We start from the raw sequence: 19,504 nt of genomic DNA, 5'->3' as shown, positions 1-19,504 counted from the left end.
TATTACATATGTGGTGTTCGGGTCCACTGGACCCAAGGGCATTAAAAGTGTGGAACTTGTTGGTGAAAACAAGTCAGCATGGTAAAAATGAAACAAAAAAGTTTGCTGCGTACCTTCACTCTGTCTTCCCCCTACCCCCATCCCCACACACACACTCACAGTTCATAAAGATTCTTATTTCTTTTCTTTTCAAAATCAGAAATCACTTCCCAGTTTCTCTGTGGACAACATACACACACACACACAAGGTTTCAACACAGCTCCAAGAACCTGTCTGCTCCCACTTTTCCCACACACTATACCCTCTGTAGTGTGTGAAACTACACACACACAGACAAGGTTGTAACATTATTACATTTCAAGCACCAAGATCCTGTCTACTACTGCTTTTCCTGCAATCTTTACCCTCTGTAGTGTGTGAAACTACACAATGTCTTGTGGGAACCTCCACAATGTTATTTCAAAACATTCTAAATATTCAATATTTTCTCACACTCTACCCCAACTGCAAATTGGGGGAGGGACACAACAAATAAATAGCTTTGCGTGTGTGGCTTCTTACCACAATCAATCAGTATGGAAAAAAGAATCTGCTCAGAGGGCCTTAGAAATCATTTTAGAAGAGAGAGAAGCTGAAGTGGAAGGTGTGTCTTCCACTTTTGAAGATGAAACATTTTCCAAATATGAGGATCATGTCTCTGTCAACTTGGAGTCTGACAGTGAGTTTGAAGGAGAGGATGAGATTGACCATCAGCCTGCCCCAAGACCAGCCCGTCAGCAACCAGCCCCAAGACCAGCCCAGACTGGAACAGAGGGGAGCTCCAGAGGAGACGGCTCTTTCTCGAGGAGCTGGGCAGGGCAAGACCTCAAATCCAGAGAAGACAAGAAGAAAGAAATACATTTGCAACACACACACACACAGTAAAACTCTGTCCCTCATGTGGTGTGTAGACCGTCATGAATTTGTGTTCAATGGGGCTCGTTTATCATTTCCATAAAATACCGTATGTAAAATATGTCTTTGCAATTTGTTCAGTTCAAACAATAAACACCAATAGTGACAGAAACCTTGTTTCATTTATGTTTGTTCATGCTAAACATGATTTATTCCACCCGTGTCTTGATAATTGATTTTTTCCCCAAAAATCACATTTTAATACAAAAAACGAATTGCACTTTCATTGATAAATGTGATCTAGCAGAGGTAAATGGCATATATTAACCATATATGCTGTCTATATTGCTTGTAATTGAGATAAAGTCAACATCTGTTAAGTATTTCAACATAAATTGTTATGGCTGTATGTAGAAACCCAATAATGTTGTGGGTTCACCATTGGATGAGTAACAAAAACATGAACACCACACAAGGGTTAAGTTTTGTTTCTTTTAACAGGACGGGAAGAAGTGAACCACTGCTGAAAGGTAGGAGGAGCTGGCCAGGTGAAAATCTGGCCAGCTACGAGCGGGGAACTGAAAAGTTGCTGCTCGCTTTTGCTTTCTTGTCTTTTATTTTAGTTTGTTGCTTTAGTTAATTGTTTTTGCCTGGAACCCGTGAGGGGGAAGGGTGAAGATGACACATTTTATTTCATGTTTGTGTGGGTGCGGGCTCTCTCTCTCCATGCAGCAACCAACGGTGTTCCCCGGCACTGCCACATCTCCCTCCCAGGGGTGTCACGCTGGCGTCTGACAGGAGTATTCACAGGAGTATGACCCTTAAACGCTGAAGTTCTGAAACATTTTATAAGGCTGTGAATTAAAGCAGCTTATAAGAATCGACAGATTGTCATGGTATATTCCTTAAACATTTTAATTGTATCAGTATTCGGTGCAAGAACGTGTCATAACTCTGCAAATTATGTGAATGAATTGTCTTTTTTCCACAATTTAATGAACAAGTTGTAATGTTGAAAATAAGTGAGCCACAAATTTGGTGAAGTTCCTTTAGTGAAAATGGATTCAGGAACATTACTTTCAAATATATATTTCTTGTGAACCTCATGTAAGTTAAGACATTGCATTCTTATTTGACAGATGACTCTATTGTCCAGTATCCTATACAGTTCTCTTGGGTATTAAATGGTGTGGGCAATCACTGAGATTTCACATCTGTTTTACCCATTATATGTTTTCTAGTATTTTGCTCAGGTCTGAATAAAATTATATAACATTTTGGAAGAAAGATACAGAACAGCAAGCCAAAACTAGATGCTAAAATTGCAAATATTTCCACAGCTACAGTGAACTTTCCAGGTGAGCTGACATAAGCTGGTATGAAGGTGATCCAGACTGCACAGAATATGAGCATGCTGAATGTGATGTACTTGGCTTCATTGAAGTTATCAGGCAGCTTACGAGCCAGAAAAGCTAAAACAAAGCACAATATAGAGAGGAGACCAATATAACCCAGCACAGCCCAGAACCCCACTGCTGATCCTACATCACATTCTAGAATGATCTTTTCTTTGTAGTGCTTCATGTTCTTGTTGGGGAATGGAGGGGATATTGTTAACCAAAGCACACAAATAAGGACCTGTATGAGAGTGAAAGCAAGAACACTCAGTCTCTGCTGCAGAGGCCCAAACCACTTCATGACATTACTGCCTGGAAGTGTAGCCCTGAAGGCCATTAACACCACTATTGTTTTCCCAAACACAGAGATGCAGAGGACAAAGGTGATCCCAAACGCAGTGTGGCGCAGCATACAGGACCACTCAGAGGGCCGGCCGATGAAGGTAAGAGAGCAAAGGAAACACAGTTTCAATGAAAAGAGCAGCAGGAAACTCAGCTCTGAGTTGTTGGATTTCACAATAGGTGTGTCTTTCTTTTTAAAGAACAGCACAGCCACAAATGCAGTTATACATGCTCCAAATATGGAAAAAATAACAAGCATGCCCCCCATCATTTCTTGAAAGGATAGAAATTCGACAACCTTTAACACACATTGATCTCTTTTAGCATTTGACCTGTATTCTTCCAGACACAGAATGCAGTCATTAGAATCTGTAAGAAAACAATGAGTATTATTATTATTATTATTATTATTATTATTATTATTATTAAAACCCTTTGCAGCTATGCCTGCACACTACAATGAGCAGATGCAGCACAGTACACAATGCACCACTTTGATATATTCAGTGTAAACCTGTTTCAAGCTGACTCTGAATTACCTGTAATATTGCTGATTTCTCCCTGATTGCAAGGCACACAATCATAGCAACAGACAGGCCTTCCTCTCTGCACAGCCTTCCGGGTGCCTGGGGGACAGCTCTCACTGCACACTGACCTGGGTTTCTGTGCATGATGTACAAGATGTTTCAACTCTTAAACTCAAAGCACCAAAGGACAATATGTGTAAATACTTTATAATAATTACTTATATTATTACTTTTCACAGTACAGTCATCCCTCATGCATGTGTGATTTCTTTTTCTGTTATAGTTATATTTATTTATGTCGCTAAGCCATTTACAGTCTTGTAAGAGAATAAGGACAGGACATTATGCTGGTTCTTCTATTTAGTGAGTTGGACTCTTAGCTATTACCTAATGCTTTAACTTATTCAACGCAGAAAGATGAATACAGGTATCTGTGCTGTTATCAGACCACCGTTTCATGTTGTGCATAAACACTTACCTCTTTTTGCCCACCTGCCCAAACCATACTAACAGGTCTCATCACAAACTGCTGCCCAGACGGTAAAGAATCATCATAGTAGCCGACCACTCTGAACTTTACTGCACCATCAGGACCAAGCTGCCAATTCACCACCTCATATCTGGCTACCGGATCCCCATTACTATCAAAAGAGACTTTTTCTCCAGTTCCCAAAGTAAAATTGACTTTTTTCAGAGCCCTAAGTACCTGTAGAGAAACAAGGATTTCAGCCAAGAGAAATGCTTGCTTGGCTTTGTTCATAATGGATGTTTTAATAACTATGTAAGACGGGCTGATTGAGTTACCTGCCAGGGCTCTGTTTTCACACTGTTTGTGCAGCCTTGATGGGGTGTACATGCCAGCAGGTCATGTAGAGAATGAGCAACTGCATATACTGCTTTGTAAACATTGTTGGAGATTCTCAGCTCTGTTATATCAGTGTATGCATTTTCCAGTTCAATCAAGCTCTCAGATCCAGTGCAGGGAGTAATGTGAGTCTTTTCGTCTCCATTTCTGAGGTTACACTGAAAAGCAGCTTCCCAAAAGTCTGTAACATCAGTGTTATTTGGGTAATTGGACGGCTGAAGTTTTAATAGAAATTCTTGCAAGCCATTTATTTTGCCTTGGGTGATAGCAAAGCCAATAGATCCTCCCAGTGTTCTGAAACTGCTTGGTGATGCTATACTGCTTGATGTTATCCAGCCTTCGCTGCCAACCATTTGAAAACCAGTAATATTCTGAAAGGCCAGCTGCTCCAATAACAGGATCATTTCACCCTGACCAAGGAATGCTACAATTACCTTTGCAGTGCCTCTTTTGATAACATCTACAACCTTCAGTAATTTCTCTGCCTCTGTTATGTGAAATTTTTCAGAATACTCAATGCAGATCCCTTCCTGTTGAGCAGCTTTTGTAAATGTGGCCATCCCATTATTTCCGTAATCATCATCACTGTTCACTGCTCCTATCCAGGTCCAGCCAAAATTCTTCACCAGCTGAGCCAGTGCTCTGCTCTGGTAATAGTCACTGGGAATGGTTCTGAAGAATGTGGGGAACCTTTTTCTATTGCTCAGACATGCACATGTTGAAAAGTGACTGATCTGAAAATGTTAACATAAACTGTATGAAAACATAACCATAATGAATGCGAGAGAGAGACTGGATATCATATAGTTGACAAAGTGGAAACAAAACTTTTTTTTTTTAACCAGAAAACAGTTTGCAAATCATCAGGATAACATTTTAGGGACTTTTCAGTTCAAATCCATTGTAATTCTGTTTTGTGTTTGGCATGATCAGTTGGAATAAGTTGATGGGACAACTATGTTTGTTATTGTATCATTATAGATGAACATTGTTTTCACATTTCCCACAATAATTGTTTTATACCATTGCATTTTCACAATAGAAAAGCTCTACTTTGGGGACCTATACACACTTGACATGACTATTCTCATTTCACTTACATATCAGTGAATTAATAACTGCTTGGGAGTATATACAAAGGAGTAAAAGAACTCTTACCAGTGGAATCTGAAATAATCCAACAGTTCCTGCGATTGCAATGGCATTAGTAGAAATGGATGTCCCGATAATGGCCGGCACTACTGCTGGTGTGGAGCATGATGTGTCAGACAATGTATCCTCATAACCATTCATCATAGTCATGGCTGCTCTTGTAGCGAATATTGGAGAGGCACATGAATCGTGTATCTTATATCCAAGAGATACACCTGGGAGGATGTCAGTTCTGTTGTTTATTTCTTCAGTGGCAAAGATCATGGTCTGGGCCAACCGGAATTCTCTCAAAATAACTCTAGAAAATACACACTTTATTATTGCTTGACAAGCTAAGCATGTGGAGGGTAATTTACAAAGACTGTTCAGTAAATTAGAGTTTTACACATTACTTGAATATTATTATTGTATCCTATTAAGTATTTTTGTTGTAAGAAATATTATAGATATTACCATAGTTTGAATAACTACAAAACCTTATCGTCAAATAACCACTAATACGCTGAGTAGCTACATGTTAATTAATGATTAATCTCACCGTGAACACTTCAGGTGCTCAGGTTTGGTGTCAAATTTGTTGCTTATTTCCCCGGGAATTCGGTGCAAGGCGAAAACGCCGCCGATATTGATGTCTCCATGTTGATAGAAGCTGGGCTTGGCTGCCCTCCCCAGTAATCTGCATGGTGGAGCCTGTGCTGCAGCCCAGAGGACTGTTAGTGCCAGCAGAATGATCTGCAGATCCATCCCACTGCACATCTCAGATCCAGCACTGCTGTGTACCAGGTTTAAATACATCCACTTAAATTCTCCATCAATTTATGATTCTCAGAGGCATGCCTGAGTCCCAGGATAAGGGAAATTGGGGGGTTATATTGGCAGAGAAGTCATACCAAATGTAAACACAATTCTGAGGATATATGAAATCTTTTCAAGTTAACTATTGGATTTTGGGTGAAAGATTGTGCTGTCTTTGAGCCATCCCGTCTTCAAGGCACTATTAATATTGTTTCTAATTTTTTCCACTATTTTTCAGCAAAGAATTTGTAATGAATTATTTGTGTTTTACATACAAAGTTTCAGAAGTGGGCATGACAAAATTAGAAATATATCCATGACGTAGTTATCGATGGATGTGACATGCAGTATATGAACTCATTTACAGTCTCATTCAAGGGCATGGGGAGGTGGGAGGGGGGCATTGGGGGGTTACAACTTTCCCCCTGTCCCTCAAGTATTACAAGACAGGCCAAATAACCCCCCCCCCCCCCCACCCCCCACACACACACACACACACACACACAATACAGCATAATGCTGAGAAAAATAATTATATATATATATATATATATAGAGAGAGAGAGAGAGAGAGAGTCACCATGCCTGTAATCCAAAGTAATGTAAAGAAGTAATCAGGAGAAAGGAGAAATCAGGCCCCCTTTCGATGATTCTGGCCAGATGTCGATATACTGTAGATTTATTTGATAAACTTAAGAAGGAAGGGGCAGAGACCCAGTATGTGTGGTTCTAAGACAGGAATGAGGCGTGTTTACAGATGACTCCAGAGATCCTGACATCTAAAGAGTAGGATTTGAAATCAGTATCTCCCAGCTCCAGATGGCTGCCAAATTTGTGATTGATTTGGTTGGTGGAGGAGGCTAGGTTCAAACAAGTGGTCATTTGTCATAATTCAGTGGTTGCTCTGGAAGTTGGGGGAACTAGAGCTCAACCTGACATGGAGGGGGAGGCTATGGTGGAGCTGTATAGGCCAGGGAAACAGGAAAAAGGGAAGACCAAAAGAAGAAATCCCCAGCTGGGATGCTGGAGGAGTTGGAGCCGGCTGGGAAGGCGAGACAGCTACGGGCGGCACACAGAAAAGCGGTTGCACAGTTTTACTTTCTTTTGTCTTTGTTATTTTAGCTTGTTGTTTCAGTTTATTGTTTTTTCCTGGAACCTGTGAAGGGGAAGGGTGATGGTGTCAGTTTATTTTATTTTGTGTTTGTGTGGGTACGCTCTCTCTCTCTCCATGTGGCAACCAATGGTGTTCTCTGGCACCTGCCATATCTCCCTCCCAGGGGTGTCATGCTGGTGTATGACATTTGGTGCTGAAACCTGGGAGGGAGCGGTCTCAGCATAAACTGAATTGGTCTTCGGCTGAATTCTTGGTTTGGAGGTGTGTCTCATTCGGTCCGCCGGAGAGGCGGATTGGTCTCGTTGTGCTGGCTGGTGGAGAGAGCACACGCACCTGGGCTGCATTAGCTGATCAGCCCAGGTGCTGAAAGGTGTGCTTCTCTCCACAGTTTGGGGCCAAGACCGGGAACTCACACCGAGAGCGAGTTTATCTAACCCTTGTGTGGTGTTCGGGTCTGTGGGACCCGTTTTCAATGTTTACTAAAAGAAAAATGATACAATGAATTATTTTTTCTACCTGAGACTCATTGGCCTTGGCTCATTTTCTGCGAAGAACATGTAAAAGTCCACATTATTATTGGGTGCACACTGTGCACCCCCCCCCTACACATTTATATTACATATGTGGTGTTCGGGTCCACTGGACCCGAGGGCAATAAAAGTGTGGAACTTGTTGGTGAAAACAAGTCAGCATGGTAAAAATGAAACAAAAAAGTTTGCTGCGTACCTTCACTCTGTCTTCCCCCTACCCCCATCCCCACACACACACTCACAGTTCATAAAGATTCTTATTTCTTTTCTTTTCAAAATCAGAAATCACTTCCCAGTTTCTCTGTGGACAACATACACACACACACACAAGGTTTCAACACAGCTCCAAGAACCTGTCTGCTCCCACTTTTCCCACACACTATACCCTCTGTAGTGTGTGAAACTACACACACACAGACAAGGTTGTTACATTGTTACATTTCAAGCACCAAGATCCTGTCTACTACTGCTTTTCCTGCAATCTTTACCCTCTGTAGTGTGTGAAACTACACAATGTCTTGTGGGAACCTCCACAATGTTATTTCAAAACATTCTAAATATTCAATATTTTCTCACACTCTACCCCAACTGCAAATTGGGGGAGGGACACAACAAATAAATAGCTTTGCGTGTGTGGCTTCTTACCACAATCAATCAGTATGGAAAAAAGAATCTGCTCAGAGGGCCTTAGAAATCATTTTAGAAGAGAGAGAAGCTGAAGTGGAAGGTGTGTCTTCCACTTTTGAAGATGAAACATTTTCCAAATATGAGGATTATGTCTCTGTCAACTTGGAGTCTGACAGTGAGTTTGAAGGAGAAGATGAGATTGACCATCAGCCTGCCCCAAGACCAGCCCGTCAGCCACCAGCCCCAAGACCAGCCCAGATTGGAACAGAGGGGAGCTCCAGAGGAGACGGCTCTTTCTCGAGGAGCTGGGCAGGGCAAGACCTCAAATCCAGAGGAGACAAGAAGAAAGAAATACATTTGCAACACACACACACAGTAAAACTCTGTCCCTCATGTGGTGTGTAGACCGTCATGAATTTGTGTTCAATGGGGCTCGTTTATCATTTCCATAAAATACCGTATGTAAAATTTGTCTTTGCAATTTGTTCAGTTCAAACAATAAACACCAATAGTGACAGAAACCTTGTTTCATTTATGTTTGTTCATGTTAAACATGATTTATTCCACCCATGTCTTGATAATTGATTTTTTTCCCCAAAAATCACATTTTAATACAAAAAACTAATTGCACTTTCATTGATAAATGTGATCTAGCAGAGGTAAATGGCATATATTAACCATATATGCTGTCTATATTGCTTGTAATTGAGATAAAGTCAACATCTGTTAAGTATTTTAACATAAATTGTTATGGCTGTATGTAGAAACCCAATAATGTTGTGGGTTCACCATTGGATGAGTAACAAAAACATGAACACCACACAAGGGTTAAGTTTTGTTTCTTTTAACAGGACGGGAAGAAGTGAACCACTGCTGAAAGGTAGGAGGAGCTGGCCAGGTGAAAATCTGGCCAGCTACGAGCGGGGAACTGAAAAGTTGCTGCTCGCTTTTGCTTTCTTTTTTTTTATTTTAGTTTGTTGCTTTAGTTAATAGTTTTTGCCTGGAACCCGTGAGGGGGAAGGGTGAAGATGACACATTTTATTTCATGTTTGTGTGGGTGCGCTTTCTCTCTCTCTCCATGCGGCAACCAACGGTGTTCCCCGGCACTGCCACATCTCCCTCCCAGGGGTGTCACGCTGGCGTCTGACAGGAGTATTCACAGGAGTATGACCCTTAAACGCTGAAGTTCTGAAACATTTTATAAGGCTGTGAATTAAAGCAGCTTATAAGAATCGACAGATTGTCATGGTATATTCCTTAAACATTTTAATTGTATCAGTATTCGGTGCAAGAACGTGTCATAACTCTGCAAATTATGTGAATGAATTGTCTTTTTTCCACAATTGAATGAACAAGTTGTAATGTTGAAAATAAGTGAGCCACAAATTTGGTGAAGTTCCTTTAGTGAAAATGTATTCAGGAACATTACTTTAAATTATTATTTAAAGTATTATCTTGTGAACCTCATGTAAGTTAAGACATTGCATTCTTATTTGACAGATGACTATTGTCCAGTATTCTATACAGTTCTCTTGGGTATTAAATGGTGTGGGCAATCACTGAGATTTCACATCTGTTTTACCCATTATATGTTTTCTAGTATTTTGCTCAGGTCTGAATAAAATTATATAACATTTTGGAAGAAAGATACAGAACAGCAAGCCAAAACTAGATGCTAAAATTGCAAATATTTCCACAGCTACAGTGAATTTTCCAGGTGAGCTGACATAAGCTGGTATAAAGGTGATCCAGACTGCACAGAATATTAGCATGCTGAATGTGATGTACTTGGCTTCATTGAAGTTATCAGGCAGCTTACGAGCCAGAAAAGCTAAAACAAAGCACAATATAGAGAGGAGCCCAATATAACCCAGCACAGCCCAGAACCCCACTGCTGATCCTACATCACATTCTAGAATGATCTTTTCTTTGTAGTGCTTCATGTTCTTGTTGGGGAATGGAGGGGATATTGTTAACCAAAGCACACAAATAAGGACCTGTATGAGAGTGAACGCAAGAACACTCAGTCTCTGCTGCAGAGGCCCAAACCACTTCATGACATTACTGCCTGGAAGTGTAGCCCTGAAGGCCATTAACACCACTATTGTTTTTCCCAAAACACAGGAGATGCAGAGGACAAAGGTGATCCCAAACGCAGTGTGGCGCAGCATACAGGACCACTCAGAGGGCCGACCGATGAAGGTAAGAGAGCAAAGGAAACACAGTTTCAATGAAAAGAGCAGCAGGAAACTCAGCTCTGAGTTGTTGGATTTCACAATAGGTGTGTCTTTCTTTTTAAAGAACAGCACAGCCACAAATGCAGTTATACATGCTCCAAATACGGAAAAAATAACAAGCATGACCCCCATCATTTCTTGAAAGGATAGAAATTCGACAACCTTTAACACACATTGATCTCTTTTAGCATTTGACCTGTATTCTTCCAGACACAGAATGCAGTCATTAGAATCTGTAAGAAAACAATGAGTATTATTATTATTATTATTATTATTATTATTATTATTATTAATAATAAAACCCTTTGCAGCTATGCCTGCACACTACAATGAGCAGATGCAGCACAGTACACAGTGCACCACTTTGATATATTCAGTGTAAACCTGTTTCAAGCTGACTCTGAATTACCTGTAATATTGCTGATTTCTCCCTGATTGCAAGGCACACAATCATAGCAGCAGGCAGGCCTTCCTCTCTGCACAGCCTTCCGGGTGCCTGGGGGACAGCTCTCACTGCACACTGACCTGGGTTTCTGTGCATGATGTACAAGATGTTTCAACTCTTAAACTCAAAGCACCAAAGGACAATATGTGTAAATACTTTATAATAATTACTTATATTATTACTTTTCACAGTACAGTCATCCCTCATGCGTGTGTGATTTCTTTTTCTGTTATAGTTATATTTATTTATGTCGCTAAGCCATTTACAGTCTGGTAAGAGAATAAGGACAGGACATTATGCTGGTTCTTCTATTTAGTGAGTTGGACTCTTAGCTATTACCTAATGCTTTAACTTATTCAACGCAGAAAGATGAATACAAGTATCTGTGCTGTTATCAGACCACCGTTTCATGTTGTGCATAAACACTTACCTCTTTTTGCCCACCTGCCCAAACCATACGAACAGGTCTCATCACAAACTGCTGCCCAGACGGTAAAGAATCATCATAGTCACCGACCACTCTGAACTTTACTGCACCATCAGGACCAAGCTGCCAATTCACCACCTCATATCTGGCTACTGGATCCCCATTACTGTCAAAAGAGACCTTTTCTTCAGTTCCCAATGTAAAATTGACGTTTTCCAGAGCCCTTAGTACCTATAGAGAAACAAGGATTTTAGCCAAGAGAAATGCTTCCTTGGCTTTGTTCATAATGGAGGTTTTAATAACTATGTAAGACCGGCTGATTGAGTTACCTGCCAGGGCTCTGTATTCACACTGTTTGTGCAGCCTTGATGGGGTGTACATGCCAGCAGGTCATGTAGAGAATGAGCAACTGCATATACTGCTTTGTAGACATTGTTGGAGATTCTCAGCTCTGTTATATCAGTGTATGCATTTTCCAGTTCAATCAAGCTCTCAGATCCAGTGCAGGGAGTAATGTGAGTCTTTTCGTCTCCATTTCTGAGGTTACACTGAAAAGCAGCTTCCCAAAAGTCTGTAACATCAGTGTTATTTGGGTAATTGGACGGCTGAAGTTTTAATAGAAATTCTTGCAAGCCATTTATTTTGCCTTGGGTGATAGCAAAGCCAATAGATCCTCCCAGTGTTCTGAAACTGCTTGGTGATGCTATACTGCTTGATGTTATCCAGCCTTCACTGCCAACCATTTGAATACCAGTAATATTCTGAAAGGCCAGCTGCTCCAATAACGGGATCATTTCACCCTGACCAAGGAATGCTACAATTACCTTTGCAGTGCCTCGTTTGATAACATCTACAACCTTCAGTAATTTCTCTGCCTCTGTTATGTGAAATTTTTCAGAATACTCAATGCAGATCCCTTCCTGTTGAGCAGCTTTTGTAAATGTGGCCATCCCATTATTTCCGTAATCATCATCACTGTTCACTGCTCCTATCCAGGTCCAGCCAAAATTCTTCACCAGCTGAGCCAGTGCTCTGCTCTGGTAATAGTCACTGGGAATGGTTCTGAAGAATGTGGGGAACCTTTTTCTATTGCTCAGACATGCACATGTTGAAAAGTGACTGATCTGAAAATGTTAACATAAACTGTATGAAAACATAACCATAATGAATGCGAGAGAGAGACTGGATATCATATAGTTGACAAAGTGGAAACAAAACTTTTTTTTTTTAACCAGAAAACAGTTTGCAAATCATCAGGATAACATTTTAGGGACTTTTCAGTTCAAATCCATTGTAATTCTGTTTTGTGTTTGGCATGATCAGTTGGAATAAGTTGATGGGACAACTATGTTTGTTATTGTATCATTATAGATGAACATTGTTTTCACATTTCCCACAATAATTGTTTTATACCATTGCATTTTCACAATAGAAAAGCTCTACTTTGGGGACCTATACACACTTGACATGACTATTCTCATTTCACTTACATATCAGTGAATTAATAACTGCTTGGGAGTATATACAAAGGAGTAAAAGAACTCTTACCAGTGGAATCTGAAATAATCCAACAGTTCCTGCGATTGCAATGGCATTAGTAGAAATGGATGTCCCGATAATGGCCGGCACTACTGCTGGTGTGGAGCATGATGTGTCAGACAATGTATCCTCATAACCATTCATCATAGTCATGGCTGCTCTTGTAGCGAATATTGGAGAGGCACATGAATCGTGTATCTTATATCCAAGAGATACACCTGGGAGTATGTCAGTTCTGTTGTTTATTTCTTCAGTGGCAAAGATCATGGTCTGGGCCAACCGGAATTCTCTCAAAATAACTCTAGAAAATACACACTTTATTATTGCTTGACAGGCTAAGCATGTGGAGGGTAATTTACAAAGACTGTTCAGTAGATTAGAGTTTTACACATTACTTGAATATTATTATTGTATCCTATTAAGTATTTTTGTTGTAAGAAATATTATAGATATTACCATAGTTTGAATAACTACAAAACCTTATCGTCAAATAACCACTAATATGCTGAGTAGCTACATGTTAATTAATGATTAATCTCACCGTGAACACTTCAGGTGCTCAGGTTTGGTGTCAAATTTGTTGCTTATTTCCCCGGGAATTTGGTGCAAGGCGAAAACGCCGCCGATATTGATGTCTCCATGTTGATAAAAGCTGGGCTTGGCTGCCCTCCCCAGTAATCTGCATGGTGGAGTCTGTGCTGCAGCCCAGAGGACTGTTAGTGCCAGCAGAATGATCTGCAGATCCATCCCACTGCACATCTCAGATGCAGCACTGCTGTGTACCAGGCTTAAATACAGCAGTTTTAATTCTCCATCGATCTGTGATTCTCAAAGGCTTATCCATGAAACACAGGTTGGGGCGGAGCAAATTACGAATCAACAGAGGCAACAGAAAACTACATTTCCAAGAAACACTGCAATCATTGTCAACTCTTTTCAGTTTAATTAATATGAAGTGTTGCCTTTCAAAATTAAGCGAATGGACAAATATTTTGAAATACTTTTGTTTCCCCTGTGCTTGTCACACACACACAAATACACACACTTTGAATACATGACTTGGCATCTGTGACTAAGAGGGCCTTTTTTTGTTAAATTAGCATTCAGTATTTACTTAGAATTAAATAAATGATAACTGTTATGTAAAGTCAGCACAAACAATTGCATTTAATCACTGAGCATTGGCCCAAATTATGATAACGTTGCATTTTTAAATGGGTTTAGATTATCAATGCAATATTTGGCAACAAATGTAATATTTAATGTATTTTGTATTAAAAAAAAGCAAAAATGATTAAATAATTAGCATTTATTTGAAATAAGTAATAATAATTTCACTTTTCGTTGAATTTGTTCATACCTACATAATTGAGCAGTCTAATGTATCTTAGTGTTCGAGATTTTACAGTCAGCTTAAACGTATTTCTTTGTGTTATTGTTATTTTTTTATTTTTTTATTTTAGTCATTTTAATTATATGTTATTTATTTTGTTGTTAACCATATTATTAACATCAATTTTGTTCTAAGAATGATTAACTTCAGGCATTTTCCTTTTTTAAAGACACAATATCAAAGTGACATATTCCCTTTTGTGAGAAACGTTATTATTTTGCAGTGTTATTTGTATTTTTCCAGAGCAGAATCTTATGATAATTTTGAACAACAAAGGTTGTTATGTCTTATTATGAGTACTTTATTTGTACCTTCTAAATATGACCTGGTTGGTGTTTTAGTGAACACGGTGGCTGAAGGCCAGCAATGGCACATTATTGGTTGTGCTGTTACAAACAAACTTGCCCTCATCCATAAACTGTCAATGCCGATCCAGCAATACTACTACATTTCCTGAATAATATCTAATCGATCAGCTCCAGTGCTAGCATTCTGAAGATTCCAGTCACATCCCCTCCCTTTTTTTTCTTTCACTTTTGTCAATATTAATTACATTGTGGCTAACTGACTTGACACTTGCTGACTCGCTGATACTATTTAGTTTCCCAAGCTAGTAAGCACACATAGTATTCACCTATTATTTGCCTCCTCAGATACAGCTGGAAAACAATATCTAGCTGCCTAGTGTTAGTGCTAGTTGCACCTCTTTTTAATTCTTATATTTTGATTTCTATTGTTTTATTTTTAGATTAACTTGACTCAAGCTAATAAACTTTTCTTATCACTTCATCGATGTCAAATATCTCTCCATTTTTGTGAGATCATAAACAAGAGTGAGCATTTGTTGGCAGTTAGTAAATGAGGAAATATATAGGTCAATCGGCAGATGTAAACATACCAAAGCATGATTAATGTTACTTGATAAGTATTTTATTTCCTGTACATTTGTATTTTAAAATGTATGGTATGTCACCAGATAGCCTTTAACTCTGGGCAAAATGCTGCAACTAACAAGAAATCTACAAGCATTAGTTTTACATTACATTTATTTGGCAGGGGTTTTTATCCAAAGCGAAGCACAATAAGTACACAACCATGTTAGGTGGATTTCGTGTCTGTTTTACGCATTATATGCTTTCTTGTATTTTGCTCAGGTCTGAATAATATTATATAACATTTTGGAAGAAAGATACAGAATAGCAAGCCAAAACTAGATGCTAAAATTGCAAATATCTCCACAGCTACAGTGAACTTTCCAGGTGAGCTGACATAAGCTGGTATAAAGGTGATCCAGACTGCACAGAATATGAGCATGCTGAATGTAATGAATTTGGCTTCATTGAAGTTGTCAGGCAGCTTACGAGCCAGAAAAGCTAAAACAAAGCACAATACAGAGAGGAGTCCGATATAACCCAGCACAGCCCAGAACCCCACTGCTGATCCTACATCACATTCTAGAATGATCTTTTCTTTGTAGTGCTTCATGTTCTTGTTGGGGAATGGAGGGGATATAGTTAACCAAAGCACACAAATAAGGACCTGTATGAGAGTGAAAGCAAGAACACTCATTCTCTGCTGCAGAGGCCCAAACCACTTCATGACATTACTGCCTGGAAGTGTAGCCCTGAATGCCATTAACACCACTATTGTTTTCCCCAGAACACAAGAGATGCAGAGGACAAAGGTGATCCCAAACGCAGTGTGGCGCAGCATACAGGACCACTCAGAGGGCCGGCCGATGAAGGTAAGAGAGCAAAGGAAACACAGTTTCAATGAAAAGAGCAGCAGGAAGCTCAGCTCTGAGTTGTTGGCTTTCACAATGGGTGTGTCCTTCTTTATGAAGAACAACACAGCCACAAAGGCAGTTATACATGCTCCAAATATGGAAAAAATAACAAGCAGGATTCCCATCATTTCTTGAAAGGATAGAAATTCGACAACCTTTAACACACATTGATCTTTTTTATCATTTGACCTGTATTCTTCCATACACAGAATGCAGTCATTAGAATCTGTAAGAAAACAATGAGTATTATTATTATCATTATTAAAACCCTTTTACAGCTATGCCTGTACACTTCAATGAGCAGATGCAGCATAGTACACAATGCATTTTGAAATATTCAGTGTAAACCTGTTTCAATCTGACTCTGAATTACCTGTAACATTGCTGATTTCTCCCTCAGCACAGGGCACACAGTCATAGCAGCAGACAGGCCTTCCTCTCTGCCCAGCCTTCCGGGTGCCTGGGGGACAGCTCTCACTGCACACTGACCTGGGTTTCTGTGCATTTTGTACGAGATGTTTCAACTCTTAAACTCAAAGCACCAAAGGACAATATGATGTGTAAATACTTTATAATGATTACTTACATTATTACTTTCCACAATGCAGTCATCTCTCATTCATGTGTGATTTTTTTTTTTCTGCTATAGTTTTGTTTATGTATGCTGCTAAGCATTTTACAGTCTGTTATGAGAAAAACATTTTGAAGGGATAGGCCAATATGAAGTTTCTTTTATTTAGTGAGTTGGACTCTTAGCTATTCCATAATGCCTTATCTTATTCAATTCAATAAGATGAATACAGTTAGGGTTAGGGTTAGGGTTATCTGTCCTGTTATCAGACCACCGTTTCATGTAGTGCATAGACACTTACCTCTTTTTGTCCACCTGCCCAAACCATACTAACAGGTCTCATCACAAACTGCTGCCCAGATGGTAAAAAAGCATCATAGTAGCCGACCACTGTGAACTTTACTGCACCATCAGGACCAAGCTGCCAGTTAACCACCTCATATCTGGCTACTGGATCCCCATTACTGTCAAAAGAGACTTTCTCTCCAGTTCCCAAAGTAAAATTTACTTTTTTCAGAGCCTTAAGTACCTATGGAGAAACAAGAATTTCAGCCAAGAGAAATGCTTGCTTGGCTTTGTTTGTAATGGAGGTTCTAAAAAATATGTAAGACGGACTGATTGAGTTACCTGCCAGGGCTCTGTATTCACACTGTTTGTGCAGCCTTGATGGGGTGTACATTCGAGCACGTCATGTAGAGAATGAGCAACAGCGTATACTGCTTTGTAAACATTGTTGGAGATTCTCAGCTCTGATGCATCAGTGTATTCATTTTCCAGTTCAATCAAGCTCTCCGATCCAGTGCAGGGGGTAATGTGAGGCTTTTCGTCTCTATTTCCTAGATAACACTGAAAAGCAGCTTCCCAAAAGTCTGTAACATCAGTGTTATTAGGGTACTTGGAAGGCTGGAGTTTTAATATAAATTCCTGCAAGCCATTTATTTTGCCTTGGGTGACAGCAAAGCCAATAGATCCTCCCAGTGTTTGGAAACTTCTCAGGGACGCTAGACTGCTTGCTGTTATCCAGCCTTCACTGCCAACCATTTGAAAACCAGTAATATTCTGAAAGGTCAGCTGCTCCAAAAACGGGCTCATTTCACTCTGGCCAAGGAATACTACAATTACCGTTGCAGTGCCTCTTTTGATAACATCTACAACCTTCAGTAATTTCTCTGGCTCTGTTCTGTGAAATTTCTCAGAATACTCAATGCAGATCCCTTCCTGTTCAGCAGCTTTTGTAAATGTTGCCATTCCGTTGTTGCCGTAGTCATCATCACTGTTCACTGCTCCTATCCAGATCCAGCCAAAGTGTTTCACCAGCTGAGCCAGTGCTCTGCTCTGGTAATAGTCACTGGGAATGGTTCTGAAGAATGTGGGGAACCTTTTTCTATTGCTCAGACATGCACATGTTGAAAAGTGACTGATCTGAAAATGTTAATATAAACTATATGAAAACATAACCATAATGAATGCAAGAGAGAGACTGGATATCATATAATTGACACATTGGAAACAAAACTGCTTTTTAATCCAGAAAACTGTTAGTAAAATCACCAGGATAACATTTTAGGGACTTTTCAGTTCAAATCCATCATAATTCTGTTTTGTGTTTGGCATGATCACTTGATATAAGCCAATGGGACAACTATGTTTGTTATTGTATCATTGTAGATTAACATTTTTTTCACATTTCCCACAATAATTGTTTTATACCATTGCATTTTCACAATAGAAAAGCCCTACTTTGGGGACCTATACACACTTGACATGACTATTCCCATTTCACTTACATATCAGTGAATTAATAACTGCTTGGGAGTATATACAAAGGAGTAAAAGAACTCTTACCAGTGGAATCTGAAATAATCCAACAGTTCCTGCGATTGCAATGGCATTAGTAGAAGTGGATGTCCCGATAATGGCCGGCACTACTGCTGGTGTGGAGCATGATGTGTCAGACAATGTATCCTCATAACCATTCATCATAGTCATGGCTGCTCTTGAAGCGAATATTGGAGAGGCACATGAATCGTGTATCTTATATCCAAGAGATACACCTGGGAGGAGGTCAGTTCTGTTGTTTATTTCTTCAGTGGCAAAGATCATGGTCTGGGCCAACCGGAATTCTCTCAAAAGAACTCTAGAGATTACACGCTTTATTATTGCTTGACAGGCTAAGCATGTGGAGGGTAATTTACAACGACTATTCAGTAGATTAGAGTTTTACACATTACTTGAATATTATTAATGTATCCTATTAAGTATTTTTTCTGTAAGAAATTTAATTTATATTACCATAGTTTGAATTACCACAAAACCATATCGTCAAATAACCACTAATACGCTGAGTAGCTACATGTTAATTAATAATTAATCTCACCGTGAACACTTCAGGTGCTCAGGTTTGGTGTCAAATTTGATGGTTATTTCCCTGGGAATTTGGTGCATGGCGAAGACCCCGCCGATGTTTATGTCTCCATGTTGATAGAAGCTCGGCTTGGCAGACATCCCCAGTATTCTGCATGGTGGAGTCTGTGCTGCAGCCCAGAGGACTGTTTGTGCTATTAGAATGATCTGCAGATCCATCCCACTGCACATCTCAGATCCAGCCGTGCTGTGTATCAGGTTTAAATACAGCATTCTTAATTCTCAATTGATCTGTGATTCTCAAAGGCATAATCAGGAAACACAGGTTGGTGCAGAGCAAATTACTAATCAACAGAGGCAACAGAAAAGTAAATTTCCCAGAAACACTGCAATCAATGTCAACTCTTTTCAATTTAATTGATATAAAGTGTTGCCTTTCAAAACCAAGCGAATGGACAAATATTTTGAAATACTTTTGTTTCCCCTGTGCTTGTCACA

The 19,504-nt window shown here is 39.6% G+C and overlaps 3 protein-coding genes across 3 annotated transcripts; all 3 read right to left on the bottom strand.

Moving 5' to 3' along the window:
* Positions 1-1,808: 1,808 nt before the first annotated feature.
* Positions 1,809-6,019, bottom strand: LOC135236725 (extracellular calcium-sensing receptor-like). The gene is made up of 6 exons (XM_064303220.1): positions 5,717-6,019; positions 5,185-5,476; positions 3,966-4,760; positions 3,640-3,867; positions 3,174-3,297; positions 1,809-3,003 (listed from the first exon to the last, which is right to left on the bottom strand). The coding sequence occupies exons 1-6, from the start codon at positions 5,971-5,973 to the stop codon at positions 2,093-2,095; spliced, it is 2,607 nt and encodes an 868-aa protein (XP_064159290.1). The 5' UTR covers positions 5,974-6,019; the 3' UTR covers positions 1,809-2,092.
* A 3,781-nt stretch (positions 6,020-9,800) lies between these two features.
* On the bottom strand, positions 9,801-13,634 carry LOC135236349 (extracellular calcium-sensing receptor-like). The gene is made up of 6 exons (XM_064302651.1): positions 13,434-13,634; positions 12,902-13,193; positions 11,683-12,477; positions 11,357-11,584; positions 10,891-11,014; positions 9,801-10,714 (listed from the first exon to the last, which is right to left on the bottom strand). Exons 2-6 carry the CDS (start codon positions 13,157-13,159, stop codon positions 9,801-9,803), a joined length of 2,319 nt encoding a protein of 772 aa, XP_064158721.1. The 5' UTR covers positions 13,160-13,193; positions 13,434-13,634.
* A 1,608-nt stretch (positions 13,635-15,242) lies between these two features.
* On the bottom strand, positions 15,243-19,212 carry LOC135236346 (extracellular calcium-sensing receptor-like). The gene is made up of 6 exons (XM_064302649.1): positions 19,020-19,212; positions 18,488-18,779; positions 17,270-18,064; positions 16,944-17,171; positions 16,445-16,568; positions 15,243-16,297 (listed from the first exon to the last, which is right to left on the bottom strand). Exons 1-6 carry the CDS (start codon positions 19,145-19,147, stop codon positions 15,384-15,386), a joined length of 2,481 nt encoding a protein of 826 aa, XP_064158719.1. The 5' UTR covers positions 19,148-19,212; the 3' UTR covers positions 15,243-15,383.
* Between the last annotated feature and the right edge of the window lie 292 nt (positions 19,213-19,504).

The sequence above is a fragment of the Anguilla rostrata genome, chromosome 12 (genome assembly GCF_018555375.3).
Source record: "Anguilla rostrata isolate EN2019 chromosome 12, ASM1855537v3, whole genome shotgun sequence".
In the NCBI taxonomy this organism is placed as follows: Eukaryota; Metazoa; Chordata; class Actinopteri; order Anguilliformes; family Anguillidae; genus Anguilla; species Anguilla rostrata.
Note: the sequence above shows the minus strand (reverse complement) of the source record. Positions and strands in the feature narration are given on the sequence as shown.